Source organism: Babylonia areolata, chromosome 21 (assembly GCF_041734735.1).
Source record: "Babylonia areolata isolate BAREFJ2019XMU chromosome 21, ASM4173473v1, whole genome shotgun sequence".
Taxonomy (NCBI): Eukaryota; Metazoa; Mollusca; class Gastropoda; order Neogastropoda; family Buccinidae; genus Babylonia; species Babylonia areolata.
In genome coordinates this window covers 20395381-20421686 of record NC_134896.1, presented here as the reverse complement: position 1 = coordinate 20421686, position 26306 = coordinate 20395381, and the positions used below count along the sequence as shown (strand labels likewise).

Sequence of the window (26306 nt, the reverse complement as noted above, 5' to 3'; positions counted from 1 at the left end):
TCCCCTCAGCAGATACTATGCCCAACGTGTAAGCTTGAAATCGAAGATGAAAACCATGTTTTGTTTGTTCAGCTTATGTAGCTTTTTCTGGTTGAGTCCAAGAATCATAATTTGCCTGCAGTGATGGGAGCTGATGTCAGCTTTATGCAATAAGTTCTTTCTGGTTGAGTCCAAGAATCATAATTTGCCTGCAGTGATGGGAGCTTATGTAGCTTTATGCAACAAGTTCTTTCTGGTTGAGTCCAAGAATCATAATTTGCCTGCACTGATGGGAGCTGATGTCAGCTTTATGCAACAAGTTCTTTCTGGTTGAGTCCAAGAATCATAATTTGCCTGCACTGATGGGAGCTGATGACGACGAGACCGTGTCAAAGCTTTCTCGCTTTCTGTGTAGAGTTTTTCTATTGCGCTCAGAGCGTACACGCTGAAGTTGGCTTCCAAGTTGCATCTCAGCATTCTATTCTGATACTCGTGTTGTTATTGTGAATTGTCCTTTGCTACGCTTCATGACAATGTCCTGTCTACTTGAAAGTGATTTCTTTTGTTTTCTTTTTTAACGCTGAATGACCTATTCCCCAACTCCCCATTGAAATGAACTTTATGTGTTTCTTCAGTAAAACATCATCATCTCTCTCTCTCTCTCTCTCTCTCTCTCAGTGTGTGCATTCGCAGTGTGTTTGTGTTTGTATGTATGTGATCATGCTATGATATTCCTCCATTCCCTACCTCTCTCGAATGGAAATGAATGAATGAACAAAGAAAATAAAACCAAATAGATCATAATATTATGCTCGTTATTGACTCTCTCTCTCTCTCTCTCTCTCAAACCTTCTGCTTTTATTTGCATTATTCTCACTTATTGTTGCTGCCGTTTTCAGGCATCACGCAAGGCGAGCCACTGAAGGGCCATAAAACATCACAAAAGCATAAGCCCACCAATGACCAAAAGAAATGTCAGTCCCTGCTTTCATCGACCGTTGCCACATCTGGAAAGAAGAAGCGAAGTCCTACAAAGACACAGACAGCAGCATAAACCAAACACAAGTAAGCAACAAAGTTCAAAATGAATATAATCCAACATAAATAAATAAGTCAATAAAAACAACAACAACGCAAAAACATTTTACCAGGAGATGAGACCTTTTACCAGGGGATGAGATCATGTGTTTCCAAAACTTAAAAGACCAAGGATTTATCCGTTCAAAAGGAAAAGAACCCAGTTAGTCACACTCACTCTAAAACACAAGCTGAAGCCCTCACAGCAAATGAGTTGGAGAAAGAATAGGCAAGACAAGAAACGGAAATTACTTCGTACACCAAACAGGTTCGATGAGAGTGTGTGAGAAGAATAACTGCAACTTCATCGAAGTTTTATGTCTGCACGCTGAAGAGCACCGAAAGCAAACAGGCGATCAGTTACGCAAGACAGTACGTCAGTGTGGACGAACTGGCCATCCCACGTGGCATTCGCAGAAAATACTCTGTAAAGTGCATTGGAAAACAGGTACCAACCACTGCCCACGCGTTCACACTGTCATGGCAAACTCACACATTCACACACACACACACACTCACACCCACATATCTGCCACAAAAATGACGAGTATTGAAGACACACCATTGACTGCCATCTTTCTGAAAATGAATTATTAACCACGTAAGGGAAAATGTCACAATGCCATGCAGAAAGCAAATACTGCCACATTCGCAAAGATACACCGATAGACATGAGGATGGTGACAGAATGGTTAAGACGCTCATCTGCCAGCACAGTGTTCGTGAGGGTCTTCTTCCCAAACTGGACTGGAAAATCAAACGGGGCTTCTAGTCATTTGGATGAGGCGATAAATCAAGGTCCTCTGTACAACACACGCTTGCTACCCAAAATACTACGTCTTCTCGATTTGTGTCTGTACGATTGTAAAAGGATCTCTTCAGGGACTTCAGGTGGCACGAAACACGAAGGAACTTTTTCCGAGTCCTTGTAATACATGGTGCTAATTTTCAGACAATAAACGTCAGGGAGAGGAAGAACTCAGGGTTCCTTAAGAAAATACTGGACATTGTTAATAAAAATTTTTTTAAAAGAAGCAATATTGTGGAGATTGATTGGACGGAGACGGGTTGTGGGAGTGGAGGTTGAGAGATGGCGAGGGAATGGGTTTGGGAAACGATTCCAATTCGCACATGGTTTGCATCAGTGAACGTAAGTAATGAGTGTGTTTGTGGTCAAGTATATCATATCACACAAAGACTGCTCAGCAGTTCATTAATACGAGTTTAATAGAACATCACTGGGCGTATAAACTGAACGTATGCATGGAACTTAGACGTAATCTGGTTTCATATTTCAGATAGAGTGAGCGAGAATCAAGGTGGGAACATGGGAGGGAGGGGAGTTAAAAAGTTATTGACAGTCATCTCTACCTTCTTTTATATATAAACGCAGAATATACTCCTTACCTAATGAATGGGATTTTACTGTTTTATTAATGAACTATGATTAATCATATTAAGATAAATATGCGGTTGTGTAAGAAAATCAATCAGTTCTCAACGCACGGGCCAATTATGAAGTTGCATGCAGGCGGACAATGTTCGTGCTCATCCAAAGAATGTGAACTAGATTTTGTTATACAGAACCTTGGTGGGGGATTTTAATGTTGCTGTTCTTTCTTTGGGGATTGTTGTTGTAATAATCTATCGATTAATTTATTTTCATTATCGAAAATAAATGGGAAAAAGCGTAAATCAAAGGATAAAACACGTTTCCTTATCGAAAGAAGTCACTGACGCGTCTGCATGAAGCTCTCTCTCTCTCTCTCTCTCTCTCTCTGCGTGTCTGTGTGTGTGTGTGAGCTGATAGATATTGTCATCTATTAATTATTTAGAAGGTCCACGACCCACATCCCACAAGAATTACTCTCGGGAGACAGAGAGAAAGGGACAGACAGACAGATACAGACAGGCAAAAAAAGGGAGAGTCTGTACAGAAACAGATCAACGGAGCACGTGCCAGATACAAACGGTCGATGCCATAAGATGAGGTGGGGGAGGGGTGGGCACAGGGTGGATAAGGATTGTGATGAAGGGAATGAGTGGGGAAAGGAGAAGTGGTGTGACGCTTATCAGGTGAATGATAGAAAAGAATCATGATCTGGCTTAGTAGTCAAGGGACGGGCATTTTCTTTGGACGACATATTTAAACATCTTCGATCCCTGGCTGGAAAAACCGGGGACCACGAGTTTCATAACCCTCTGATAATAAAAGGGACGAGGGAGGAGGGGGAGATAGTCACTCACAATACTCACAGTGATGGATGGGGAAGACGGAGAGTGCAACAATTTTACTGTGACATGGTGATGAGAGGAGAGAGAGGGGGACATTATAATGGTAGATCTGTGGGGAAACTGGGGCAGGAGGTCGGGGGGAGAGAAAGAGAGGAAAGGGGAAGGAAGGTTGTTGTTGTTGTTTTTTCCATGGCAACGCTGACATATTAGACTCGTTGACACATTAAGATGGGCGGTAGGTAACTCCTGCGGTTTTTAGAATATTATGTCTATTCGCTTATCTATTTACTAATTTTATGTCAATACGGAAAGCGAACCATGTCTTCGAATCTGCATTACTAACCCAAAAAAACACCCCACCCAAACTGTACTTGCCAGCTATCCAGCTACTGGTGTAAATTCGAAGTTCAACCCCGTGCTCGCTTGCACTGACCGACAGTCATGGAGACACACATAACTGGCCCTGGATCCGGCTGGAAAGTGATCGACAGAACCACTTGAAGAAGGCGCCATTCTCTTTTCAGCCGTTATGTTGTTTGTGATGTCATCTCTATAAAACGTGCCCCCTAACATCAAAAGCCTCATTTTCTTTCCATTTATAATGTTTAGCGTCCTACTTAGTTTGACCTCTCTCTCTCTCTCTCTGTGGATCTTTTCAGTTGTCCACGATCCTAACAATTTATCGGTCTCCTATCTCTCCTCCTCTGCATCTCTCACTGTATCTGTCTTTCTCCATGTCTGTCTCTGTCTCTCTCGTAGGTAAACAATGTAAGATTAGTTCATACGTACTGGTCAAAAGAAGCTCTCTCCTCCCAATGTCTCATCCTTTCAAACCGATTTTGTCATGACTGTGTGTGTGTGTGTGTGTACCGCCTCCTCCCCTTTCTCTCCTACCCCCCCCCCCCCCGGTCTCTCATCTCTCTTTCTCTGCTATCTCTCCTTTCCTTCATTTCTTCTCTCTCTATCTCATTCACGCGTGTCCGTACTATGTTTTTGTGGAGGGTATTGTATTCATATGCAATTTAATTTGTTCTTTTTTGTGTTATTGTATCGTTGTTTTGCCATGCAGTGTGTATGTGTGTACTTTTTTCCTCATTTTGTTTCTTGTATTCCATAGAGTAATCTATAGATCTCCTTTTCTGAGGCTAGACATGCCAATAAGTGCTTATTCCTTTTCCCTCAAAAATCTTCGATTTCGAATTGCATTGTTGTATCAGGTCATTCTGCAGTCTCTGCTTTCAGTTTCAAGTTGGTAACGGGGCGGGGGAAAGGAGGGGGGCTCGGAGGGGTGGAAGAGGGGGGGGGGGGGGTGCAAATTAAGGACCTGAGACACTGATTCATCTGGATAAGTGGTAATGTTTTTGATGTTATCATCTTCGAGAGGTTGGCTGAATTAAGCTCGAGCAAGGAGCCCGTCCCTCTCCATTTCCTCATCTGTTTCTCTCCCTCTGATTGAGTGTGCTGCGTATGAGCGCGTCTACGCGCGCGCGCGCGCGCGTGTGTGTGTGTGCATTCGTGCGCATGATATACAATCTTGTCAGAGAAAACCAATCAATCAAGAAAACCAACCAATAAAATCGTTTGTCGTCATATTCATGTTATGATATCACTCCACCCCACCTCTCGAACGAACAGGAATGAGTGAATGAATGAACAAATAACCAAATAAATCCTATTACCCTCGTTGTTCGTAATATCAACTCTCTCTTTCTCCTTTACCCCGTCCCTCTCTTATCAGTTTGTGTCTCTATCATCCTACCCCCACCCCCAACCCCCGCCCCCCAACTGCTCTCTCTCTATCTCCCTCTGTGTGTGTGTGTGTGTGTCCCCAGTTCCCTTCCCTCTCTTTCAAACCGCCTGCTGTTATTTGCATTGTTCTCACTTTTTGTTACTGTCGTTTTCAGACAACACAAAGGGCCAGCCACTGAAAGTCTTCAATAGAATGCAACAACACAACAAGGCTACCATTGGTGAAAATAATAACCAATCCCTGCTTTCATCACCCGTTGCCGCTTGTGGAGAAAGGAAACGATTCCAACAAAGACGACAGACCCAAGCTGCACATACCAAATACAAGTGAGAACCACAGTTTGAAATGAATAGAATAAAAACAATAACAACAAAAACAACAACAACATGAAAGCATTTAACTGGGGGTCAGATTGTGTGCATAAAAATCACAAAGAAAGAACCATGATTTATAACGCTCACAGGAACAGAACCCAGTTCAGTCACAGCAGGCTATTGGTACAGTTACTCCAAAACATATGTACAATCTGTCAGAGTAAATGCGTTGGACGAAGAACAAGCGGGACAAGAAAAGGAAACTAATTGGTCCACGAAACATTTTCGAGGATATTATGTGGGAAGAATAACTGCAGCTTCATCAAAGTTTTATTTGTGCACGTTAAAGAGCAAGGAATGCAAACAGACGTTCAGTTACTATGCAGGACTGCAGGACCGCACATCAGTGTGGAGGAACTGGCCATCCTACGTGGCATTCGCAGAAAATACTCGGCAAAATGTATAGGAAAAACGGGTAACAGCCACTGTCAACCCATTCACACAGTCGTAGCAAACTCAGGATCAAACAGATATCCTTGGTTGTTAGCGGGTACACAGAAAAAACAACGGACATTTCAGAACGGGATGAAAAGGCCTGTGCTTGTGGGGGTCTGCCAGAAAGTGTTTAGTGTGTCAGTACCTCAGTCAGTATGAAAGCCGTTCCCACGTGTGGTTATGCAGTGTCATACACCAACACAGATCAGAGAGATAAGGTCTGTTTTGTGTACGGCAGAGTGACGTTTCCACAACTCCAAGAGGGTACGTTTAGATGTGCTGGCGGCGCAAAACGTGAGTCCATCAGTTCAGACATGATCAAGGGGACGGTGTATACAGCTTGTGCACAGAACTTATAATAAACTAATTGTGTCTGTGAGTGTCTACGCAAGGGAACTGGACTACAAACTGTGCCGACACACGCTTTCCTCAGCCAGAACTGCCCGAAGCAGGATGAGTGCCTGGACTGCCCAGGACTACCTCTACGTGGTGGCGGAGTGTGTGACGGGCGTGCTGTCCATGCTGGGCAACGCCTTGGTGCTGCTGGCCATCGCCAAGACCCGCGCCCTCCGCACCATCACCAACTGTTTCATTGGCAGCCTGGCTGCAGCGGACGTACTAGTAGGAGTCGTCCTGCCCCCTGCCGTCATCCTCCCATACCTGGGGCTGCCCAGGGACTTTCACGGTTGTGTGCTGTTAAACACGGTGGTGGTGCTCATCACCAACATATCCATCCTCAGCATGCTGGCTGTGGCGTTGGAGCGCTATCTGGCCATCAGCGACCCTTTCCGCTACTACCGGTTGATGTCAGTGAGACGGGCCCTGATGGTGGTAGCCATCACCTGGGTGGTGGCTATACTTCTGGGCCTCGTTCCTACCATGGGTTGGAACCTGGGGTCCGACGGCTTTGAAGACTGCTCTTTTACCAAAGTTATCGACATGAAGTACATGGTTTACATGATCTTCTTTGGGGTCACGCTCCCGCCACTGGGTTTCATGCTGGTCGTTTACCTGTACATTTTCCACATCGTACGGAAGCAACAGCGGGCAGTGGCTCAGCTCACTGTGTTTTCCCGGGATGAGCGGCAGGACGTGCGCAAGCAACAGAGGGAAGTGCGTGGCGCCAAGGGACTGGCCTACGTCATTGTGCTGTTCGCAGTCTGCTGGCTGCCTATCCACATCATGAATTGCGTGACGCTTTTCGCTCCAGAGAACCAAGCTTCACTGCAGTGGCATCTAGTAGCCATTGTGCTCAGTCATGCCAACTCCTTCATCAACCCCTTTCTGTATGCCTTCAGCAACAGCAAGTTCAAGAAGGCTATGTTGAAACTGCTGCTTTGTGGTCGCTGCCAGCAATGCTATCACACAGATTTGGAAGACGATAGTAAGTTTTGGGCATCAACAGCAAGTCGAAACCCCAATCCCTATAAAGACTTTATGCAAGGTGTGAATCCCGACTCTTGGAGCACATATGACAGAATAAACGTTCTCCCAAGTACTTCAGGACAATTAGGAAGCTTTGCAGAGCCCCTGGTGTCATATAACAGTGCCTCTGGAGTTCTCAACCAAGCCTTCTCCGCTGGGGAAATGAATATAGCCGAAGTAGAGAATGGGCATGATTTATCGAACCATCCGACCTCTGACAGTGGTTCTGCAAGACAAAGTGAGACTACGGCAGAGACACCAGTGACTGGGGATGACCAGAAGAGACTCAGTTCTGGAAACTCCATCAGTCGTCAAAACGGCCACCCCCAGATCAGACGGCCTATCATGGTGGCCAGTGTGGCGGACTGCGCCCCAACTCCAGCTTCTGCGCAGAATGGATCTCGTACTCAGATGTGGGTGACGCAGTCCTCAGTGTCTCCTCATCACCACAGCCAAGGGCTCCCGACAGAGGAGCCACCAGACTCAGAACTTTCCCGGCTTTCTAAAGCACCCGAAAAGCCACAGATACCGGGCAACGTATCTCCTACAGACCGGCAACCACAGTGTTTTGACAACACCAAGCAAGGGGTTCAGAGTTGTCAGCAAGGTGAAGCTGAAGAGCTGGAAAGACAAAACACTACGTCTTCACGGATTGTGTCCGTACGATTGTAACAGGATCTGTCTTGGTGACTTCAGGTGGCACGGAACACGAAGGAAGTTTCTCAAGGTCTTTGTGATACATGACACTGATTAATTTTCAGACAAAAAACGTCAGGGAGAGTAAGGACTCCAGATTCCTTAATGAAATGTTGGATATTATATATATATATATATATATATATATAATGTTGTGAAGGTGATTGGACGTGGCGGGGCTGAGGGATGGGGAGAGAGTTGGTGGCTGGGATGACGTGAAAATGGGGATTGGGAACTATTTCAGTCTGGACACATAAGTAACGAGCTCGTTTGTGGTCATGTGTATTATATGAGCGCTGAGGTTGATAAGCAATTTGTGAAAGGGATTTTTAACGGTACGTCGGAGGTCGCAGAAAACGGAGAAATTACACACGACCTGGTTTAACGTTTTAACTCACTCAGTACGGCCAGTCCTCTCTTCTCCTCTACACAGACCCCTCGGATGTCCAGTGGGTGTCTGAATGACCCAACTTTTAGCTTCCGTCGTCAGAATTGTGGTATTCTTTGTCAACATTCACGTTTTCAGTATAAGAACCTTCCGCTTGCAATATTTTGATGATGGTAATTGGGGTGAAACGCTGTTAACGTCGTCTCTTTCGCCGTTCGTATGGAGAGAGTTAAACAGAATGAGCTATCTTGAAAAGGGACAGGGGAGGGAGGTAGTTAAAAATTAATGACAGTTATCTCTATTTCATATACCATTATACATAAACGCAGAATTAATTCAACAGCTAATAGATAGGATTTTAGCATTACATCAATGGACCATGTTTAATCATGTTGTGATAACTCTTGAGTTCGTATATATGTAAATAATTCAGTTAACAACGCACCAAGCATTTTGATGTTGCAGGTAGATGGGCAATGTGTGCCCACAATGACTCATTTAAAAACTCTGACCTACCACTTGTTTTTACAGAACATCCATAGGGAATTTCAGTATGTATCTTTCTCTTTCTTAAACTATAATAAAAGGGGGTGGGTGTCACGTAAATGAATTGACAATAAACGTTCCCTTAACGAAAGTAGCAACGGGTGTGTTTGCAGAACAACTCTTTCTCTTGTTAGCCCCGATTCTATTCTCATTTAGATGGCAGTGACAGTTTAGCGTGCTCAGATGAAGGCGAACGAACGGAACCGCATAAGTCTTAATTAATCGAAATTAACAAAGTCATGCTTATAAGGTCTCGTTTTTAATGTGCTGTAATATTTTCCGAATCAATCAGTTATACATCGTATCGCCCAGCCAACAGCCATCAACGCTTCTTTACAGTTATAGGACAAGGTAAACAAACACAGCTGTGAGACACAATATTGCTGACTGGATGCAATGAGCCTTCCCTCTCTCCTACATTTATTTCGAGTCCGTTTTCAAATGTAACTCTCCTTCACCACCCTTGTCTCCCTACCCCCATGTTATCCCCCGCTTTGCACTACACTACCTCAAAAGTGAATTTCTTCACTATTCCTCCTTTTTCGAAGAGGAACAATTGTGTTAAATGTCCCGTTGCACACATTGGTAATTGTCGATAACTTTTCAAAATGTGCCCCAAACATGCACAGAAAGAGAATCAACAAGTGCCGCAGACACGCGAAGCGAGAGAACTAACAAGTGCCTCTTGAAGCGTATAGGAAGAATCAACAAGCGCCCAACCGTACAAAGAGAATTAACAAGTGCCCCCTAACACGCGTACTGACAGAACTAACAAGTGCCCCTAACACGCGTACTGACAGAACTAACAAGTGCCCCTAACACGCGTACTGACAGAATTAACAAGTGCCCCTAACACGCGAACTGATAGAATTAACAAGTGCCCCTAACTCGCGTAGTAAAAGAATTAACCAGTGCCTGTAATACGCGTATTGACAGAATTAACAATATATATATATATATATATATATATATATATATATATATATGTGTGTGTGTGTGTGTGTGTGTGTGTGTGTGTGTGTGTTTTGTTGTTGTTTTTAACTAAAAGTCTTCGTGTTTCTGCCATCTTTTCTGCTTTTCCGGGATCTTGGCACAAAGTTCATGAATATCCGTTGGGAAAGTTTTGATGAACCACATTATGAATTTTAATGATTGATTTCTTTCCGTGTGAGTACTGTTGATGGTGAGTTGGGTTAGAAAGAAGGTTGGGGAAGGGAATGGGTGGGATCTTGTTAAGGTGTAGTAATGTACTGTTCTGGGCTGCATTCGATGATTTTGCGTTGTATTGCATTGCACCATGTTTTACAGCATCGTTTTTGCTTTGTATTTCTTGTGCCGTGTGTGTGTGAGAGCGGTGGGTCTAACGAACATTGTTGAAGTGGAATGCACTGCACTTTGCACAATGTTGTGTTGCGTTGCTTTGCACGAAGTTATATTCGGCTCTGATTTGTATTTCTTGATGTGTCATGTGTGTGTGTGCGTGTGTGTGTGTGTGTGTGTGTGTGTGTGTGTGTACGTGCGAGTGTGCATGCGTGTTGTTCTCTCCAGGAAGCATGCTTTCAAATCCCTCTTTTTCCGAGATGTCCATCTGTCGATTTCTCCCCCTCCACCAACACCCATCTCATCACACCCCATTCTCTTCCCCACACTGCTGGTTGCTGTGTTTCGCAACAATACACCCACGAACATGCCATCGTTGCCTGGAGTCTTGTGTGTGTGACAAAAAAGGCCCGATAATTTCATCGTGAAATAGAGATACAGTAACGTTAAAAACAACGAAACGGAAGAAAATGAAAGTGATATATGATGAAACGCATAAAAAATACTATACAACAGAACTACAGAACAATGAAATCCTGGAGATCTCAGGTGACTTGCCTGTGAAGGGAACAGCACAAAATACATTTCGTACATTCAATATTCAAAGGTAAAAAGCCGTAAGAAAAGGTTGAATGCATACTCGACGCGAGTCGTTGATTATATTCCTGTAATCAGTAATATTGTGTCATGTCATGTCGCCTGCGATCAACGCAGGCTTCGAGTTAAAACAATTCTTGACGCGCGCACAAAGTCTCTCTTTGCCAGTGATAATATGCCTACTATTATCTACCATTACTACTGCTGCTGCTGCATCAATTTCTGTTCTGTGCTGGCTTCTGTGGGTGTCTGGGTTGTACCTTGACTGCAGTCATCTACCAGCAAAATCCTGCATCTTTTAATAACTTAAGTACATTTTTGTATGTGGCAAACGTATTTTTATTGTACGAGCAGACATTCCTCTGTGTGTGTGTGTGTGTGTGTGTGTGTGTGCGGCGTACGTTAAAACAATATCAAAGGTTAGTGTGAGGGACAAAAACGAGCAGCTGTGTGTGAAACCGAACCCTCTATTACGATAATACGATCATGTGCACATCTCTTGGAGAAAGAATATTCAAGCGTTTTGAGCCAGGCACTGAATACTTTTTTTTCCCACGCAAAAGCACATTCCATTTCAATAAAAACGAATGTTTCGACCAGTCCACACAGATTCAGCACGCCGTCCAATCATATCTCACTTTGTCAAACGGACACCCCAGGGCTGGAATGCAGCGGTGTTAAGTTCCTTCGTCCGTGACAGCTAGCTGGTTAACTCGCAGCTTTTCCCTGTCGCTGGTCTGAATGGAAATGTTAGCGTTGTACTTGACATGCCTCCAGTATTTTTTTCAGATCTTATTCATTTCGTGTCGTTTCATTTCGTTCTTTTCGATTTCTTCTTTCATTTCGTTTAGTCATTGTTATCGTTATCATTATCACTATCATTATCGTGTTATTATAAATAATGTTATTATTGTTGCTGTTGTTAATGTTGTTGTTAGCATCACCATCATCATCATCACTGGTATCATCCGAAGATATCTCACCCACTAAACAAACATTTCCAACCCGACATCGTGAACGATTACTGAAATGTTTATCTATCAGTAAACAGCTCCACTACAACAGCACTGCCGCCGCCCCCCCCCCCCCCCCCCCCTTCCCCCGTAACCATTCAGCACACTGCAATCCGATTACGAATTCCGAAGTCAGTGCCTTATCCCTGAACCTGGAATGGCACACGATGCATGCACACGTTGAACTGGGATAATAATAATAATAATAATAATAATAATAAAATGCATGACTGCACACGGCGATTATTGTCGGTGTAATAAGCCGGATTCTGTTGTCCGTGTTTCTATCTGTGTGTATGGAAGGATGGATGGATGGATGTGCGTGGGGGAGGGGGCGGGGGCGTAGAAGTTTGGGGGGGTGGGGGGGGGGGGGCTCAAATCAAATTTTAACATTCATTTTCTATGGAAATAATTTGTCTGTCAACACCAAATCTGGACTCAAAAAAAGCAACAACAAAATGCATACAAATTATAAAGGATCCAATCTTCCGGATTAAACGTCTTTCCGGATCGTGAACATTTGGTTTCGTTTGGACTTCAGATTCGTAAGGTTATCTTGGGTCGTTCCCGGTTCGTTGGTAGATTAGCAAAAATCAAATTTCGTTAAGTTGCAGTTGATAACACAGCAGGACATCCTTTTCATGTCCGCAGTTATTATTGTTGATGCCTATATAGTGCCTATCTTCACGCAGGACATCCTTTTTCATGTCCGCAGTTATCATTATTGTTGATACTTATATAGTGCCTATCTTCGATCAGAGACCGAACTCGAAACGTTCTATAGTCACTTGTACTACAGGTTGCCTGCCTGTGCAGAGCTGACTGACAGCTACCTTTAGGTGCTCATCATTCGTTTCCTGTGTCATTCAGTCAGGCTTCAATCAAGCGCACACATATAAAAGTATAATCGAGTAGATTTTTCTTCAGAATTTTGCCAGAGACGACCCTTTTGTTGCCGTAGCTTCTTTAACATACGTCAAGTGCATGCTGCACATGGAGCTTCGGTTTATCGTCTCATCCGAATGACTTTTACGTCGAGATCACCACTCAAGTTATAGTGGAGGGGGAGAAAATAACAGCAAGTGTGAGATTTTATTTCATGTGCTCAATTCATATCGCTTCCTTGGCAGTTATTAAAGTGTTTTTTTTTATTAAAAAAAAATTCTGGACGGATCACACAAAATGAAAAAAAAAAGTTTTATTAATAGCTCCATCGACATATTAATTGCATACCAGTATGTTAAAGAGGGTACTGAAATGACCAGAATCAACATGCTGTAAATTCAAGCCGGTCACAGTGTGAATCGTTCTGCATGCGAGCTACATTTGTAACGAGCGGGTGAGCGGAAAAGTCATGGAAAGGACGGGGACAGCTAAAAAAAGTTCGACAGATTGGAACATTTACTCTAAGTTGTTTCGATATTTGCTAAGTGAAGATCAGTTGCGGACAAAATTATCTTTCTTCGCGTTCACGCAAGCTTGATAGCACAACGTTTCAATAAGCTTAGGTGTTGTTGTTTTTTTAAAACACACCCAAAAAACAAACAAAAAAAACCCCACGTCTTTTTAGACATTGGTAATTTGGACCCAGTTATACAGTTTACACAACAATATAGATGCAGTAAATGAATTGTTAATATGAATGAAAATAACCCAAAATTAGGAAATTACATAAAATCTATTTTTGTGTGGAGCACTGCACAAGTGGTTGAAGTTTTGTCAGACCCACGGTTTATCGAAGCCGAAAAGTCAAAACATGGACAGTTTGTAACTTTGACAGATCTATGTAATGATCGTAAAGCAATGAAAATTTTTAATGTCGATCGATGTGGACTGCTTTTGATGGAACTGTCCCGTTTCCAGCACACAACGTTCGGTTCGACAAACACTTGTTTCTGATGGTGAGCAAATTCAAATCAGATCGCCGATCAGACCTGCCATCCATGGCAACAACAAAAACGACAATAACAAAAAGGCCGTTTTGCGATCTTACACAGGCAACGCCTTTGAAAACCCCTGAGACCATTCCTGAGGACCAGTGTAAATCCGTGAAGAAAATGTGAGGTGAGAGCACAGATCTGATGTCGCCAACAACGGCCGGCGTTTGCGATGCTGCTAGCAGCCAATGTATTTGACGGAAAATTCGGGTGAAAAAAAAATGCCGACAAAGTCCTGACTTCATCCGTCCCAGTCATAATGAAAGGCTCGTTTCTCATCTGTTCTGCGCTCTGATCCAACAAACTCTTGAGCCAAGCGCCATAATTATGTGTTACTTAGATATGACAGTCATACACGCACGCGCGCGCGCGCACACACATACACACACACACACACACACACATATATATATATATATTATAATTTTAAAAAAAAAATTAATAATCAGATTGAGAGATTTCCATCACAATGAGCTCGTTTCGTTTCGAAAAACGAAAACATAACAATACGTTTAAAAGAATGAACAAATAAATAAATAAATAAAGCAAAATCAGATTCAACCCTGTGTTCGGAAGTATACCGACGTGCCCCAGGCCAACCAAGGCCCGATTTTCCTGATCATGACAGGAAAACACACACACACACACACACACAATCATCGCTCGCTTGCTCGCTCTCTCTCTCTCTCTCACGCACACACATTGCGCCACCCCTGGCCACCAGGTCCGTTCGTCACTTGACGCAACAAACACTTTCGGCAATCGACGTCAATGCATTTCAGCTATTGCTGAAATTACGTCAGCCGACTGATGACTGCAGTTTTGATGTACATTTACTTGGATCTAGGAGATATCGCCGAAGTACCTTCGATTCACCTGCATTATTTGATACACAGGTACTGGTAACACCTCCCACCCCTTGCCCCATTCCGCACTGTGTCGGTTAAATTTCGTCATTCATTTTGTTTTTAAATTAGCAGGACTCACACAGGAGCCGTGAAGGTTTTGTCATTATTATTTTCCAGAGAAAGTGACAATGAAAAGCGGTGGTTTTCTAAAATCGTATATCATGCTGCTGCCTAATCAGATCTGTCGGTTCCAGCAGCTGTGGAACTAGCCATCTTCTTCAGACGATATGGCAGAGGTCCCGTACCTAGCTCGCACTGAACGCACTTAACTCGCGCGCGCGCGCGCGTGTGTGTGTGTGTGTGTGTGACTGAAGCCTGACCGAATGAAACAGGAAACGAATGATGAGCAACAAAAGTCAGCTCTCATAGGCAGCCTGTTGTGCTCATGACTCGGGGTTAAAAAACCGCTTTGAGTTTTGGTCTTTGACTGAGGATAGGCACTATATAAGTATCCTTAAAAGAATAATAATAATAACAATAACAGCCAATGTGGTTGTCTATGATGTTGAAGAATAAAAATAGCATGGAATGAAACAGTAACACGCTCTTGATGTGATGGGCAGTGATGCATGTAAATGGAATCGCACAATGGGCTATTCTGACCATGGTTTTTATATTGTGTTACGACATGGTGGAGTGTTGTATAATCGGATGTGGTTATGATAGTGGTACTGTGTGTGTAATGGGGAAGAGAGAGAGAGTGTATGAGTGAGTGTGTGTGTGTGTGTGGTGTGTGCACATGCTTGAATGTGTATGTGTGCAAGTGTGTGCATGCACATGGCTAGATTTTTATGCTTGTAAATACATTCATAACTGCATCAACAAGAAATATTTGTTCATGCAGTTTTACCTATTGATCAAAGAGAGAGGGAGTGAGAGAGAGACACACACAGTGAGAGGGGCAGAGAGAGAGAGAGAGTTACGCATACTTTATTCCTGTGATGTATTTAACTTTTAACACTCGTTTCATGTCACATACATATCAGTTTTAAAAATCTGGTCATCTTCTGGGTTGTCCATGTCACAAACAGCCTGTGATGTCTGTCAAACTTCATTTATTGTGTCTCTACAAACACAAATAAAGCTGATGCACAGTCCAACAGATTCTGTTAAGTGCTTATTTTATGGTTGTGTGTGTGTATATATGTGTGTGTGTGGTGCATGTGTGTGTGTGTGTGTGTGTGTGTGTGTGAGTGTGTGTGAACATGCATGTGTTTATGCACACAAGCATGTGTGTGTGAGTGTGTTTTCATGCATGCCCTTGTAACAGCAACATGCATGTAAACTATGACACACACACACACCACACACATACACCACACACACACACACACACACACACACACACACACACAGAATGAGAGAGAGAATGAGAGAGAGAAAGGAGAGAGAAGACGTGTATCACTGAGAGAAAGACACAGGCAGACAAAGACACATGAAATAAAACGCACGGAGAAGGAAACAATGACGACCTGCATGCAATGAATTTGCCGTAAACCAGCTTTAAGCACAGAAACACTGTGGGGATCGAATGACATAAATCTTGTGCAATATCTTTTCACATCAAAGGCTGACACTGCTTCTCCCCAAGGGTTTTAAAGTAAACAAGCCTTCACTTGCATGTCCAATCAGTCTGGATTTTTCAGTTTGAGGAAGGAAAAGCCACGCAAGGGATTGTGCATATGTCATTAAGGGATCAGGCAGTCTCTGTGAGGATTGTTGTTCATACTGTTGTTATTATGCTTGTGGTGGTGGTGCATTATCCTCTCTATCTCCTTTGTTGTTGTTGTTGACTTACTGTTGTAGTTGTACTTTATCATGCGTTACCTTCTAAAGTGAAAATACTTTCAGAATTGGATGCAATTCTACCCCCGTGTCTTGTGAAAAATGGCAAGAAGGCGATAATAAATACATCACAGTGATTTATTTTGTTTCTAGACTGTGACAGGGCTGTACGACAAATTCTCTATCCAGGTGCCAACCAGCCCTGGGAGCTACAGACACCTACAGTGTTTGTTGGGAAATTATAAAGAAAAAGGAAATACCTAAACTACATCTGTTGAGCGGATGACACTTATCTGAGCTATGCAAAAGCAAGCGCATAACAGAATGAAAGCTCATTACAATCAATCAAAATATCTCATCAAAATGCTATCTCCAAGTTTCCCATCTAAATCCCCAGCATACTCTGACAACTGACAATTTCTTTGATTTTCTGATCTGAGATCTGTCCCCCCAAAAAAGTTCAAAGAGCATGCATGACATGTCTTCTATTCATTCACTCATCACTGGGTTATTTTTTTGTTTTGTTTTGTATTCACTGATTACATACATAATATAATACACAATGCACTGCTCAATGAAATGTGTGTGTGTGTGAGTGAGTATGTATTTCACTGAATGGTGATCAGCAAGTGTTTTAGTGTGCATGGTCCATCAAAACAGAAAGTAGTCAGATGTCATCACCCTTTTCTCACATAGGCTTTCCTATCCACACTGTCCTCTTTTCATCACTTGACAACAGGCCTATGGTTCGAAACGTCGTATCCCACTAAACAAAGAGGATTCATCTACCACCAAAAAGGTTTTTTATAAACTTTAGTTTTTTGCTCAATGAAAGTTTCATGGGACTAGAAAAAGTGCTGCAAAGCGAAGCCAACCCATGCTGATCCCAAGGGAAGTTTTACTACAAAACACGCACCATCTTTTCCACACATGGTACAAAGTTGCCAGTCCATTCAAGAACGAACCAATGCACACCAGACCGAAGTCTGTTCAAACAGAGCTGTAATCCAGTGCACACACTGCAGCACTCAAGCCTCTTATATTCATTAAAAACTTCGTTTGGTAGATTATTCTACCAATACCTTACACCTAAGAGAGGGACTGAAGAGGGGAGAGGGTTTTTCTGCTTCACCTAAGTGTGTGTGTGTGTGTGATCAGTGTACATGTGTGCCTTTGTGTGTGTATGTGTGTGTGTGTGTGTGTGCATTCATGACTTCGATCTAACTTATTTCATTTTTCCCTTCCTTGGAGAAAGCCACCACACCACCACTGCCCAAGCTGCATGAAGAACACCATCGACTAACACCTATCCTGTTTGCTTTCACACCTAGTTGTCAGAGCTGAGGTCTGGCCAAGCCAGCACAGTTCATTCCCAAATCAATGGGGCTTGTCTCATTACACCATAGTTCATCCCAAATCAATGGGGCTTGTCTCATTACACCATAGTTCATCCCAAATCAATGAGGCTTCTCGAATTACATGGGATATGGAGACCGAGTCTTTTGTCAATTGTTACAACTCAGCAATGAACTGGATGGAGGGGAGGAATGTATGCTATGTTCAGAGGTGTCTGTGTCTGTGTCGGTGTGTGTTATCTTGTGTGTATGCTGTGGGTGTATCGCATGGGTGTGTGTGCTGTGTGTACGGTGCATGTGTGTTGTGTCATATCGTGTCACATTGTGTCATGTTGTGGTTTGGTGTGGTTTAGTGTAGTGTGGTGTGGTGTATGTGTGTGCTCTGTACGTATGTGTGTGTGTGTGCACTGTATGTGTGTGTGTGTGTGTGTCTGCACTGTTTGTACTTTTATTGCTAGTTAACAAGTTTACTTAACATGAAACTGAAAGTCAAAACTGTCAAATTTGCACTCAGATCACCCAACACACACACACACACACACACACGCACACACACACATACATATATATATACATATACACACACACACACACACACCCAACACACATACACACGTAGAGCTCCACTCAACTCACCGCAATGCCCACTTCCTTAGAGTTGAAGCAGGCGTGGGTCCACTGCTCTGCGTGGTAACACCTCTTGAACTTGGTGAGGGGGCCCGCCCCACGAATGGCCACATCGTTGGTGTGGAAGGAGGCGTCAATCACCAGCTTCCCGTCGTACACCAGGTAGGAATCATTGATGGCTGCAGCAAAGAAGACATCCACAGTGTGCTTTTTGCCCTGGGTGATATTTGAATGCAGCGTTACACATCCACAGCGTGCTTCACCCTGGTTAATATTTGAACCCCTGGTTAATATTTGAACGCAGTGTTGCACATCCACAGTGTGTTTCACCCCAGTTAATATTTGAACATCCACAGTGTGTTTCGCTCTGGCTGATATTTGAACACAGTGTTGCACATCAAGTATGCTTCATCCTGGTTAATATTTGAACGCAGATTTGCACATCCACAGTGTGTTTTAGCCCTGGTTAATATTTGAACGCAGTGTTGCACATCCACAGTGTGTTTTAGCCCTGGTTAATATTTGAATACAGTGTTGCACATCCACAGTGTGTTTTTGCTCTGGTTAATATTTGAATGCAGTGTTGCACATCCACAGCGTGCTTTGCCCTGGTTAATATTTGAACCCCTGGTTAATTATTTGAACGCAGTGTTGCTCAGAAGAGACTGGGTTTGGCTTGGTTTGGTTTTTTCCTTCTTTGTCTGAGTTTCTTTTTTCAATTTATTTCATTTCATAAGATTTTACTGCATGTTTCGAGCCATCATTAAAACAGAAATTTCTCTCAGCTCGATCAAATGCTTATCAACAAATTCCAACGCGAAATATAAAAATAAACCAAAGAGTAAGGAACGCTCTTCCCAGATCACAATGCACACATCAATAAGAAAATGAAACATAAGTTTCTCTCTTTAACTGTTTTTTTTTTTTTTTTCAAATAATATATTTCATTTTATTCATCTGTTTATTTTACTTACTTATATATTTGCATGTTTATAAACAAACTGCAAATTCTTTTTTTTCTTCTTTTTCTTCAACTCATTGACAGACCATATTTTTTTTTTTTAATAGTCATATTTTCACCCTTGCAAACAAGGTTCTATCCTTTCAACTTTCTATTTTACATGAAGCAAAGTTCAATAAAAATTATTGTACTGGAAATGGAAGAAAAATAAAAACACATTTTATTCCAAAAGGAAGAAAAAAAGAAATGTACACAATGACAAATCACAGTTAACAACAAAGGAAAAACAATTGATAATGGGTACTTTTTTAACTTATCTCGCTCGTTATTTCAGTGTGCACTTTTAGGAGCACAAATCTCTCCCTTTTTTTGTCTCCTATGCGTGACCATCTTTTTTTTTCTGTCTTCATGGCTGACAAGGTCATTTGTTATTGTTTATATGTTTCTTTTCTTTTCTGTTTTCGTTTTTTCTCAGTGATCACATCTCTCCACCCCCCACCCCCCTCTCTCTCTCTCGTTCTCTCTCTCTCTCACATATCCACTCTCTCTCTGTCTGTTTGTCTGTCTCTCTCTTTGTATGTATCTCTGCTTATTTGCTTGTTTCTTTCCGAATTTTAATTCTTTCCGTTGATTCAATCTTCTGACCAAAAATGCTTCATACATTGCTGATCTTCCGGTCAGTACTAAACTAATTCCTTTTTGTTTTCTTTTGAAAGGCATGATGTTGTTGTTGTTATTGTTCAATGCAGAATTTGTTCTGTCTTTTTTTTTTCTCTTTTTTTTTTAGTAAAGAAAACAAGGGGGAATAACTGACATCTTACAACGTGCTCACTCACCTTTGAATGTGCTTATGTCCACAGCCTTCTTGAAGAATGAAAAGAAAGCCTGTAAAACAGATTAATTAGAAATATATTTAGTCAATTTATACAGTTTCAGTGTCTTCATGCACGGTCATGGTCCATTTACATGTAAAGGAAAATGATAGAGAAAAAAATATCGTTATGAATGGAGGAGAGAGAGAGAGAGAGACTGACACTGACACATTTCATTGTCCATTCAGCAGTTAAGCTCTGAAGACAAGGGGAGTAATAATGTCATTACCGCAATGATACAGGCAGAGTTCAATACCATTAAATGTCACATAAACTGGCGTGCCCACACGCACATGCCCAACATACATAATAATAATAATAATAATGGTATTTATATAGCGCTGAATCTTGTGCATAGACAAATCAAAGCGCTTTTGCACCAGTCATTCACACACATGCATGACACTAAAACTGGAAAAACTAAAAACAAGGAAGAGGCAGGGAACACATGGGCACACACACACACACATTAACACCATGACACATGAAAATTGACCGGATCATCCCAAGATTTATTCAGAGATCTTCTATCAACCCTGCTTTGCTTCTGCAATGTATTTAGCTAGACTTGTAATATCTTTTTTTGTTGTTTTTCGACAATAGATTACAAACTTTATTTACACCTGGGTAGTATAGAGAAAGAGAGAACCCCTATTGTAGGTAAGAGAGATAGAAACAAAAAAAAAATCTCATATGCACGGAAGAAAGATAGAAAGTGGAAACAAAAAAATTCACAGCTCGTACAGTCATTTAGAAAACTTGCAAAAAAAAAGGAAATTGCTTGTTATTCTAAAGGCACGCATTGCTCCCTCTTCCTTCCCAGGAACCTCCCCACCCAACCCCTCCAAGACCACCACAACATTTCCACACTGCTGAACCACACTGCAGCACCCACAGTCCTGTCAATCCTGCCCTTCCCTCCATGCCACGCCACGCCATACCATGCCTCACCACATCTCCTTTCCCCGTTTCTCTGCCCATCCACTTCACACACACACAACATACACATGTGCACACAACAAAACACAACACAAACACATACCCCAACACCCCCACGCCCCCATTCACCCACCTACCCCTTCCTCTCACACACCTGAAATTGATAAACAATAAGGCCAGGAGAACAAATGATTAACAAATAGTAAAGTGTGGTAGCAACTTCAAGTCAATGCTGCCTATGCAACCGATTCAGCTAGCACACAGGTAAATAAAAGAAAACCCAAGACACTTCCTCAAAAAAACAAAAAAAACAAAAAAAAAACTAGGAAGGGCCGGGCTGTCCTTCATAAGCAGCACTGACTTGTGAAAGGAGAGATTTACTACACATTACTACTATTTGTTAATCTCCCACACACCCATTCACCCCCAACCCCCACCCCCGGCCACCCACCGCCCCCCCACCTCCCCACAAAACACCCACCTGGCACTCGAGGCGCACTGGCTTGTTGGAGGTGGTGAAGGTGGCCGTGGTGATCTCCTCAGGCACACTGTCTGCAGGCTGGTCGTTCCAGCGAGCCAGGTAGCACCCTGTGTGGACCACCACCCCAGCCTCCTGAAGGGCCTCCGTCATGGTGCCAGCCACCTTCATGTCCTCAAAGCAGTCCTCCTGTTGTCAGGGTGATGTTCATATTATTGTGTGTTTGTGGTGGTGGTGGTGGTGATGTTATTATTGTTATCAATTTTGATTATTTGTGGTGGTAGTGATGTTATTATTGCTGCCATCAATTTTAATTTTGTGATGGCAGTGGTGGTGGTAGTGGTGATGTTAATATTGTTGTTATCAATTCTAATTATTTGTGGTGGTGGTATCATTGTTGTTTTCAGTTTTTACTTGTGGTGGTGGTGGTGGTGGTGGTGGTAATGTTATTACTGTTTGTTTATTTGTTTTTTGCTATTATTTGTGGTGGTGGTGGTGGTGGTGAAATTATCATTGACATTAATTTATTCTTATCTTTTATTTTCTGGTGGTGGTGATATTAATATTGTTATTAGCTTTTGTTTGTGGTTGTGGTGACGTTCTTGTTGCTATAGATTTTTTATTGTTTGTGGTGATGGTGGTGACATTGTTATCTATTTTCATTACTTTCAATATCTGTGGTTTATTCTTCTTTTTTTCCCCCATTATTTGTGGTGGTACGTGGTGATGTTGTCATTGTTAGTAATTGTTACTGTTTCTGGTGATGGTGGTGGTGATGGTATTATTGCTGTTGTTGATTTTTATTACTTGTAGTGGTGGTGGTGGTGGTGGTGGTTGTGATATTATTGCTGTTAATTTTTATTATTTGTGGTGGTGGTGGTGGTGGTGGTGGTGATATTATTGCTGTTAATTGTTATTGTTTCTGGTGCTGACATTATTAACATTGTAATCAGTTTTCATTATTTGTGGTGGTGTTGGTGGTGGTGTTATCGTAGTAACATTAATAGTTATGATTTTATTTATATATATATATATATATATATATATATATATTTGATATAATAATAAGAATAATTATAACAGAAAATTAACAACAACAGTAACAATAATAATAATAATAATAATAATAAATAATAATAATAATGTTTTGTTTACAAAAACATCAACCAGAAGAAGAAAAAAAAAAAAGAATACATCATTCTCTCTCTCACCACCTCTCTCTCCCTTCCATTTTCTTCCTCTCCCCTTTCTCTCTCACTCTCCTCATATGCATTAATATAAATATATAAAAAGTATTTTAAAATCCACGTGTCATTTCGACACCAGCCGTACCTCTGAAGGAGGCTGAACAAGAACAATGTTGGTGCCAGCGATGCCAAGCATCAGCAGTGACTGGATGCAGCAGTAGGCGTTGATGTTGTTTCCATAGACAATGATGGGCTCTGAACACCAGGCACACACAGATAGCAATTATATTATAATAATAATGACAATTGTAATAGTAATGATAACAATAATAATAAAATAAATAATAATAATGATAATACATTTGTATAATGCTTTCAAACCTCTCAAAGGGCTTATAATCCTAATTATATCTGATGTAACAAAATTCTATTACCATCTCGACCTGAAAACATGCTTTTTTTTTGTTTTGAAACAAAAGAAAAGATAAAAACTCCTGCTGCAAATAAATCAAAGCAGTGTCAAATATACACATGAAAGAGTGCATGCTGTGCACATACATGTGTGCGCACATGCACACAACACACACACTACACTCACACACACAACACACACACACAACACACACACTGCCCCTTTCTCTCTCTCTCTCTCTCTCTCTCTCTTTCTTTCTCTCTCTCTCTCTCCCACAAAAACACATACACACACACCCTCCTACACACCATCACACAGGTAAATACACACACACACACACACACACACACACACACACACACACATACTCAGATCTCAGTCTGACAGTTTCAGTTTCAAGAGGGTGTCAAAGTGTTTGGACGCAACACCACATCTGCTATATAAGATATAAATAAAAAGAAAAAAAAAGGAGCAGATGCCTGACCTGTGCAGGTACCCAACACACTGGTCAGACCTGCAGAGATGCCAATCCCTGTCAAGTAACTGTAGGAACAATCAGGAAATTTGGTAGGAACATTTTGAATTTGGTAGGAACACTCAGACTCCGAGCCACATCAGCAAACATACATTTGGAACAAACTGCAATCATGCGTGTTAAAATATGGCGAAATCATAACGGGTGGCATCCCTGGACCTGTGACAACTCACTCTGACTTTTCATCATGCCATTCTGGGCTTTGTACAGCGCCACAGCAGCATCGTAGGCATCATTGACCAAGAACAGGTTCTTGGGTGGAGGGGCCAGCATGCGGTTGTTGGGGTTGGAGGGGAGGTCATCGTTGTTGACCCCATCATCGATGTCGGCACCAGTGGGGCAGGGAGCCTGGAACTGCTGGCCGGTGCTCAGAACCAAGTGGTCATAGGGCACCTGAAATTAATGTCATGGTTAGAACGTTAATAACCTCTTGACTGCTGAATCCTGGTGACATGTGATCAGTGTGACATGAATCTAAAGTACAGTTGTGACTTTCTGTGTACTTATCACTGGTGTAAATCATTTTGCAGAACCAAAGGAATACAGTTCCATGAGGAAGATGTCCAAATCAATAAGAGTGACCGACATTCTGACCTGAAGCTGACAGCCCATCACTAATCAGCATGCTCATCATCAGCAGTCAAGGGGTTGAATATTTCTGGGGTTGGTTAACATTGTTTCATGCTGTAGAATTCCTAGATCAGAATCTGCAGGAGAATGGGTTATTTTCTCCACCAGGATTTCCTCGGGAATTTGACTCCACCGATGGGCAATGCTCTCCCCACCACACCACCCCATTCCCTTTGTACAAAATAAAACAGGGCTCCATGTTTTCTTTCATGGTCCAATTCTCTTGACAGGCAGCCCCTTGACAGAGTCAGATGAGCATTGGACTTCTGATCCAGTGTTCACCAGTGATAAAGGTTCGAGTCTCATTTCTACATTGTGTTGTGTCTTTACTCCATCCGGGTGTAACAGCAGAGGGAGAGGACTGGTCCCAGCCTTACTGTGCTGAGCACACCCATAAGTACACACACACACACACACACACACGCACACACACACGCGCGCGCACACACACACACACACACACACACGCACACACACACACACACGCACACACACACACATATATAGTCTCCAAATTACTTTGAAATAGCGCCATTACACGCATGCATGCACACCCACACACACACACAAACACATACACACACACACAAACACACACACGCACACAGACTCACCTGATACTCCCCATCCACAAAGACAATTTTCTTCTTGCGGTCAATGGCAGTCATGCGCCCGTACACCACGTTGACCCAAGTGCGCAGCGACACCTTGGCATACTCCTCCTGACTGTAGCAATGGCTGGCGACACAGGTGGAAATCTTTTATCCCAACTGTGATGCCTTGAAACACTGAACTAACTTTGTTTCTTGATGACACGACCATGTATTCCTTGTTGTTGTTTTTTATCACATGATCATGTGTTTGCACCCCTTTCTTGAAGGGCAATGGCCTATTCTTGAATCAGTTATCTGTATCTGTATCAGTATCTTTTATTTTATCAAATTAATAGCAGTGATTAACCGCTTTAATGCTGAACCTTCGTGAAATGAGGTCAGTGTGTCATGAATGTGAAATGCAAGAACTGCTGTTTGTGTACTTTTTTAAGTGGTGTGATTGATTTTAACGCACAAAAGGAATGCAATCCCAAGAAGGAACAAATCCAAATAAAGAATGCAGACCAACATCCTGACCTCTAACTTAAATCTCTTCTCAGGCAACAGCCCTTCACTGATAAGCATACTAGTAAACAGCATTCAGTCAGTCATAACCATACTCGTCAGCAGCAGTCATAGTCACTTGCCCCTTTCAATTTCATTTGCTAATGTCTTCCAGGAAATAAATTTTACCATCTAATCTAGCATTCTACATTTACAAAACTGTCAAATGATTGTGTATAGCTGTTACGTAAATTACAAAAGTAATAATCTTAAACATTTCCAATGAGAACAATTATTATCCATAATACACTGTCTTATTACAAGATTCCAGCAGCTGGTGTATGGTTCCCCCCTTCAGTTTTGTGCCCAGAAGTAAATCTGAATAAAACATTCCACAACAGCATTTTGCATTTGCATTTTTGTCTGCATCACATATCATCCGCATAAGCACCTTTCTCTGAAGGCTTGCACATGCCTATGTATGTCAAACCCAGCTAGTGCACAATGCCACAACTTTGTCAAACCCAGCTAGTGCACAATGCCACAACTTTGTCAAACCCAGCTAGTGCACAATGCCACAACTTTGTCAAACCCCGCTAGTGCACAATGCCACAACTTTGTCAAACCCAGCTAGTGCACAATGCCACAACTTTGTCAAACCCAGCTAGTGCACAATGCCACAACTTTGTCAAACCCAGCTAGTGCACAATGCCACAACTTTGTCAAACCCAGCTAGTGCACAATGCCA

The 26306-nt window shown here is 42.2% G+C and overlaps 2 protein-coding genes across 4 annotated transcripts in view; one reads left to right on the top strand and one right to left on the bottom strand.

Moving 5' to 3' along the window:
• The window catches only part of LOC143295735 (adenosine receptor A2b-like), a 32013-nt gene extending 23973 nt beyond the window's left edge, over positions 1-8040 (top strand). For 2 of the 3 annotated variants that reach the window (XM_076607357.1, XM_076607356.1), the window contains one exon: positions 5196-8040. In XM_076607357.1, the coding sequence (XP_076463472.1) occupies positions 6304-7947 (1644 nt within the window). In that variant the 5' untranslated portion in view covers positions 5196-6303 and the 3' untranslated portion in view covers positions 7948-8040. Of the gene's footprint in view, positions 1-878; positions 1045-5195 lie in introns of all 3 variants that reach the window. The other variant, XM_076607355.1, reaches the window with a different exon arrangement.
• Positions 1-26306, bottom strand: part of LOC143295734 (cilia- and flagella-associated protein 61-like) — a 105674-nt gene that overhangs the window by 57628 nt on the left and 21740 nt on the right. The window contains exons 19-24 of the mRNA XM_076607354.1: positions 25076-25199; positions 24005-24224; positions 23030-23139; positions 21701-21886; positions 20245-20293; positions 18457-18626 (exon numbers count right to left, since the gene is read on the bottom strand). Of these exons, the coding sequence (XP_076463469.1) occupies positions 18457-18626; positions 20245-20293; positions 21701-21886; positions 23030-23139; positions 24005-24224; positions 25076-25199 (859 nt within the window). The remainder of the gene's footprint in view (positions 1-18456; positions 18627-20244; positions 20294-21700; positions 21887-23029; positions 23140-24004; positions 24225-25075; positions 25200-26306) is intronic.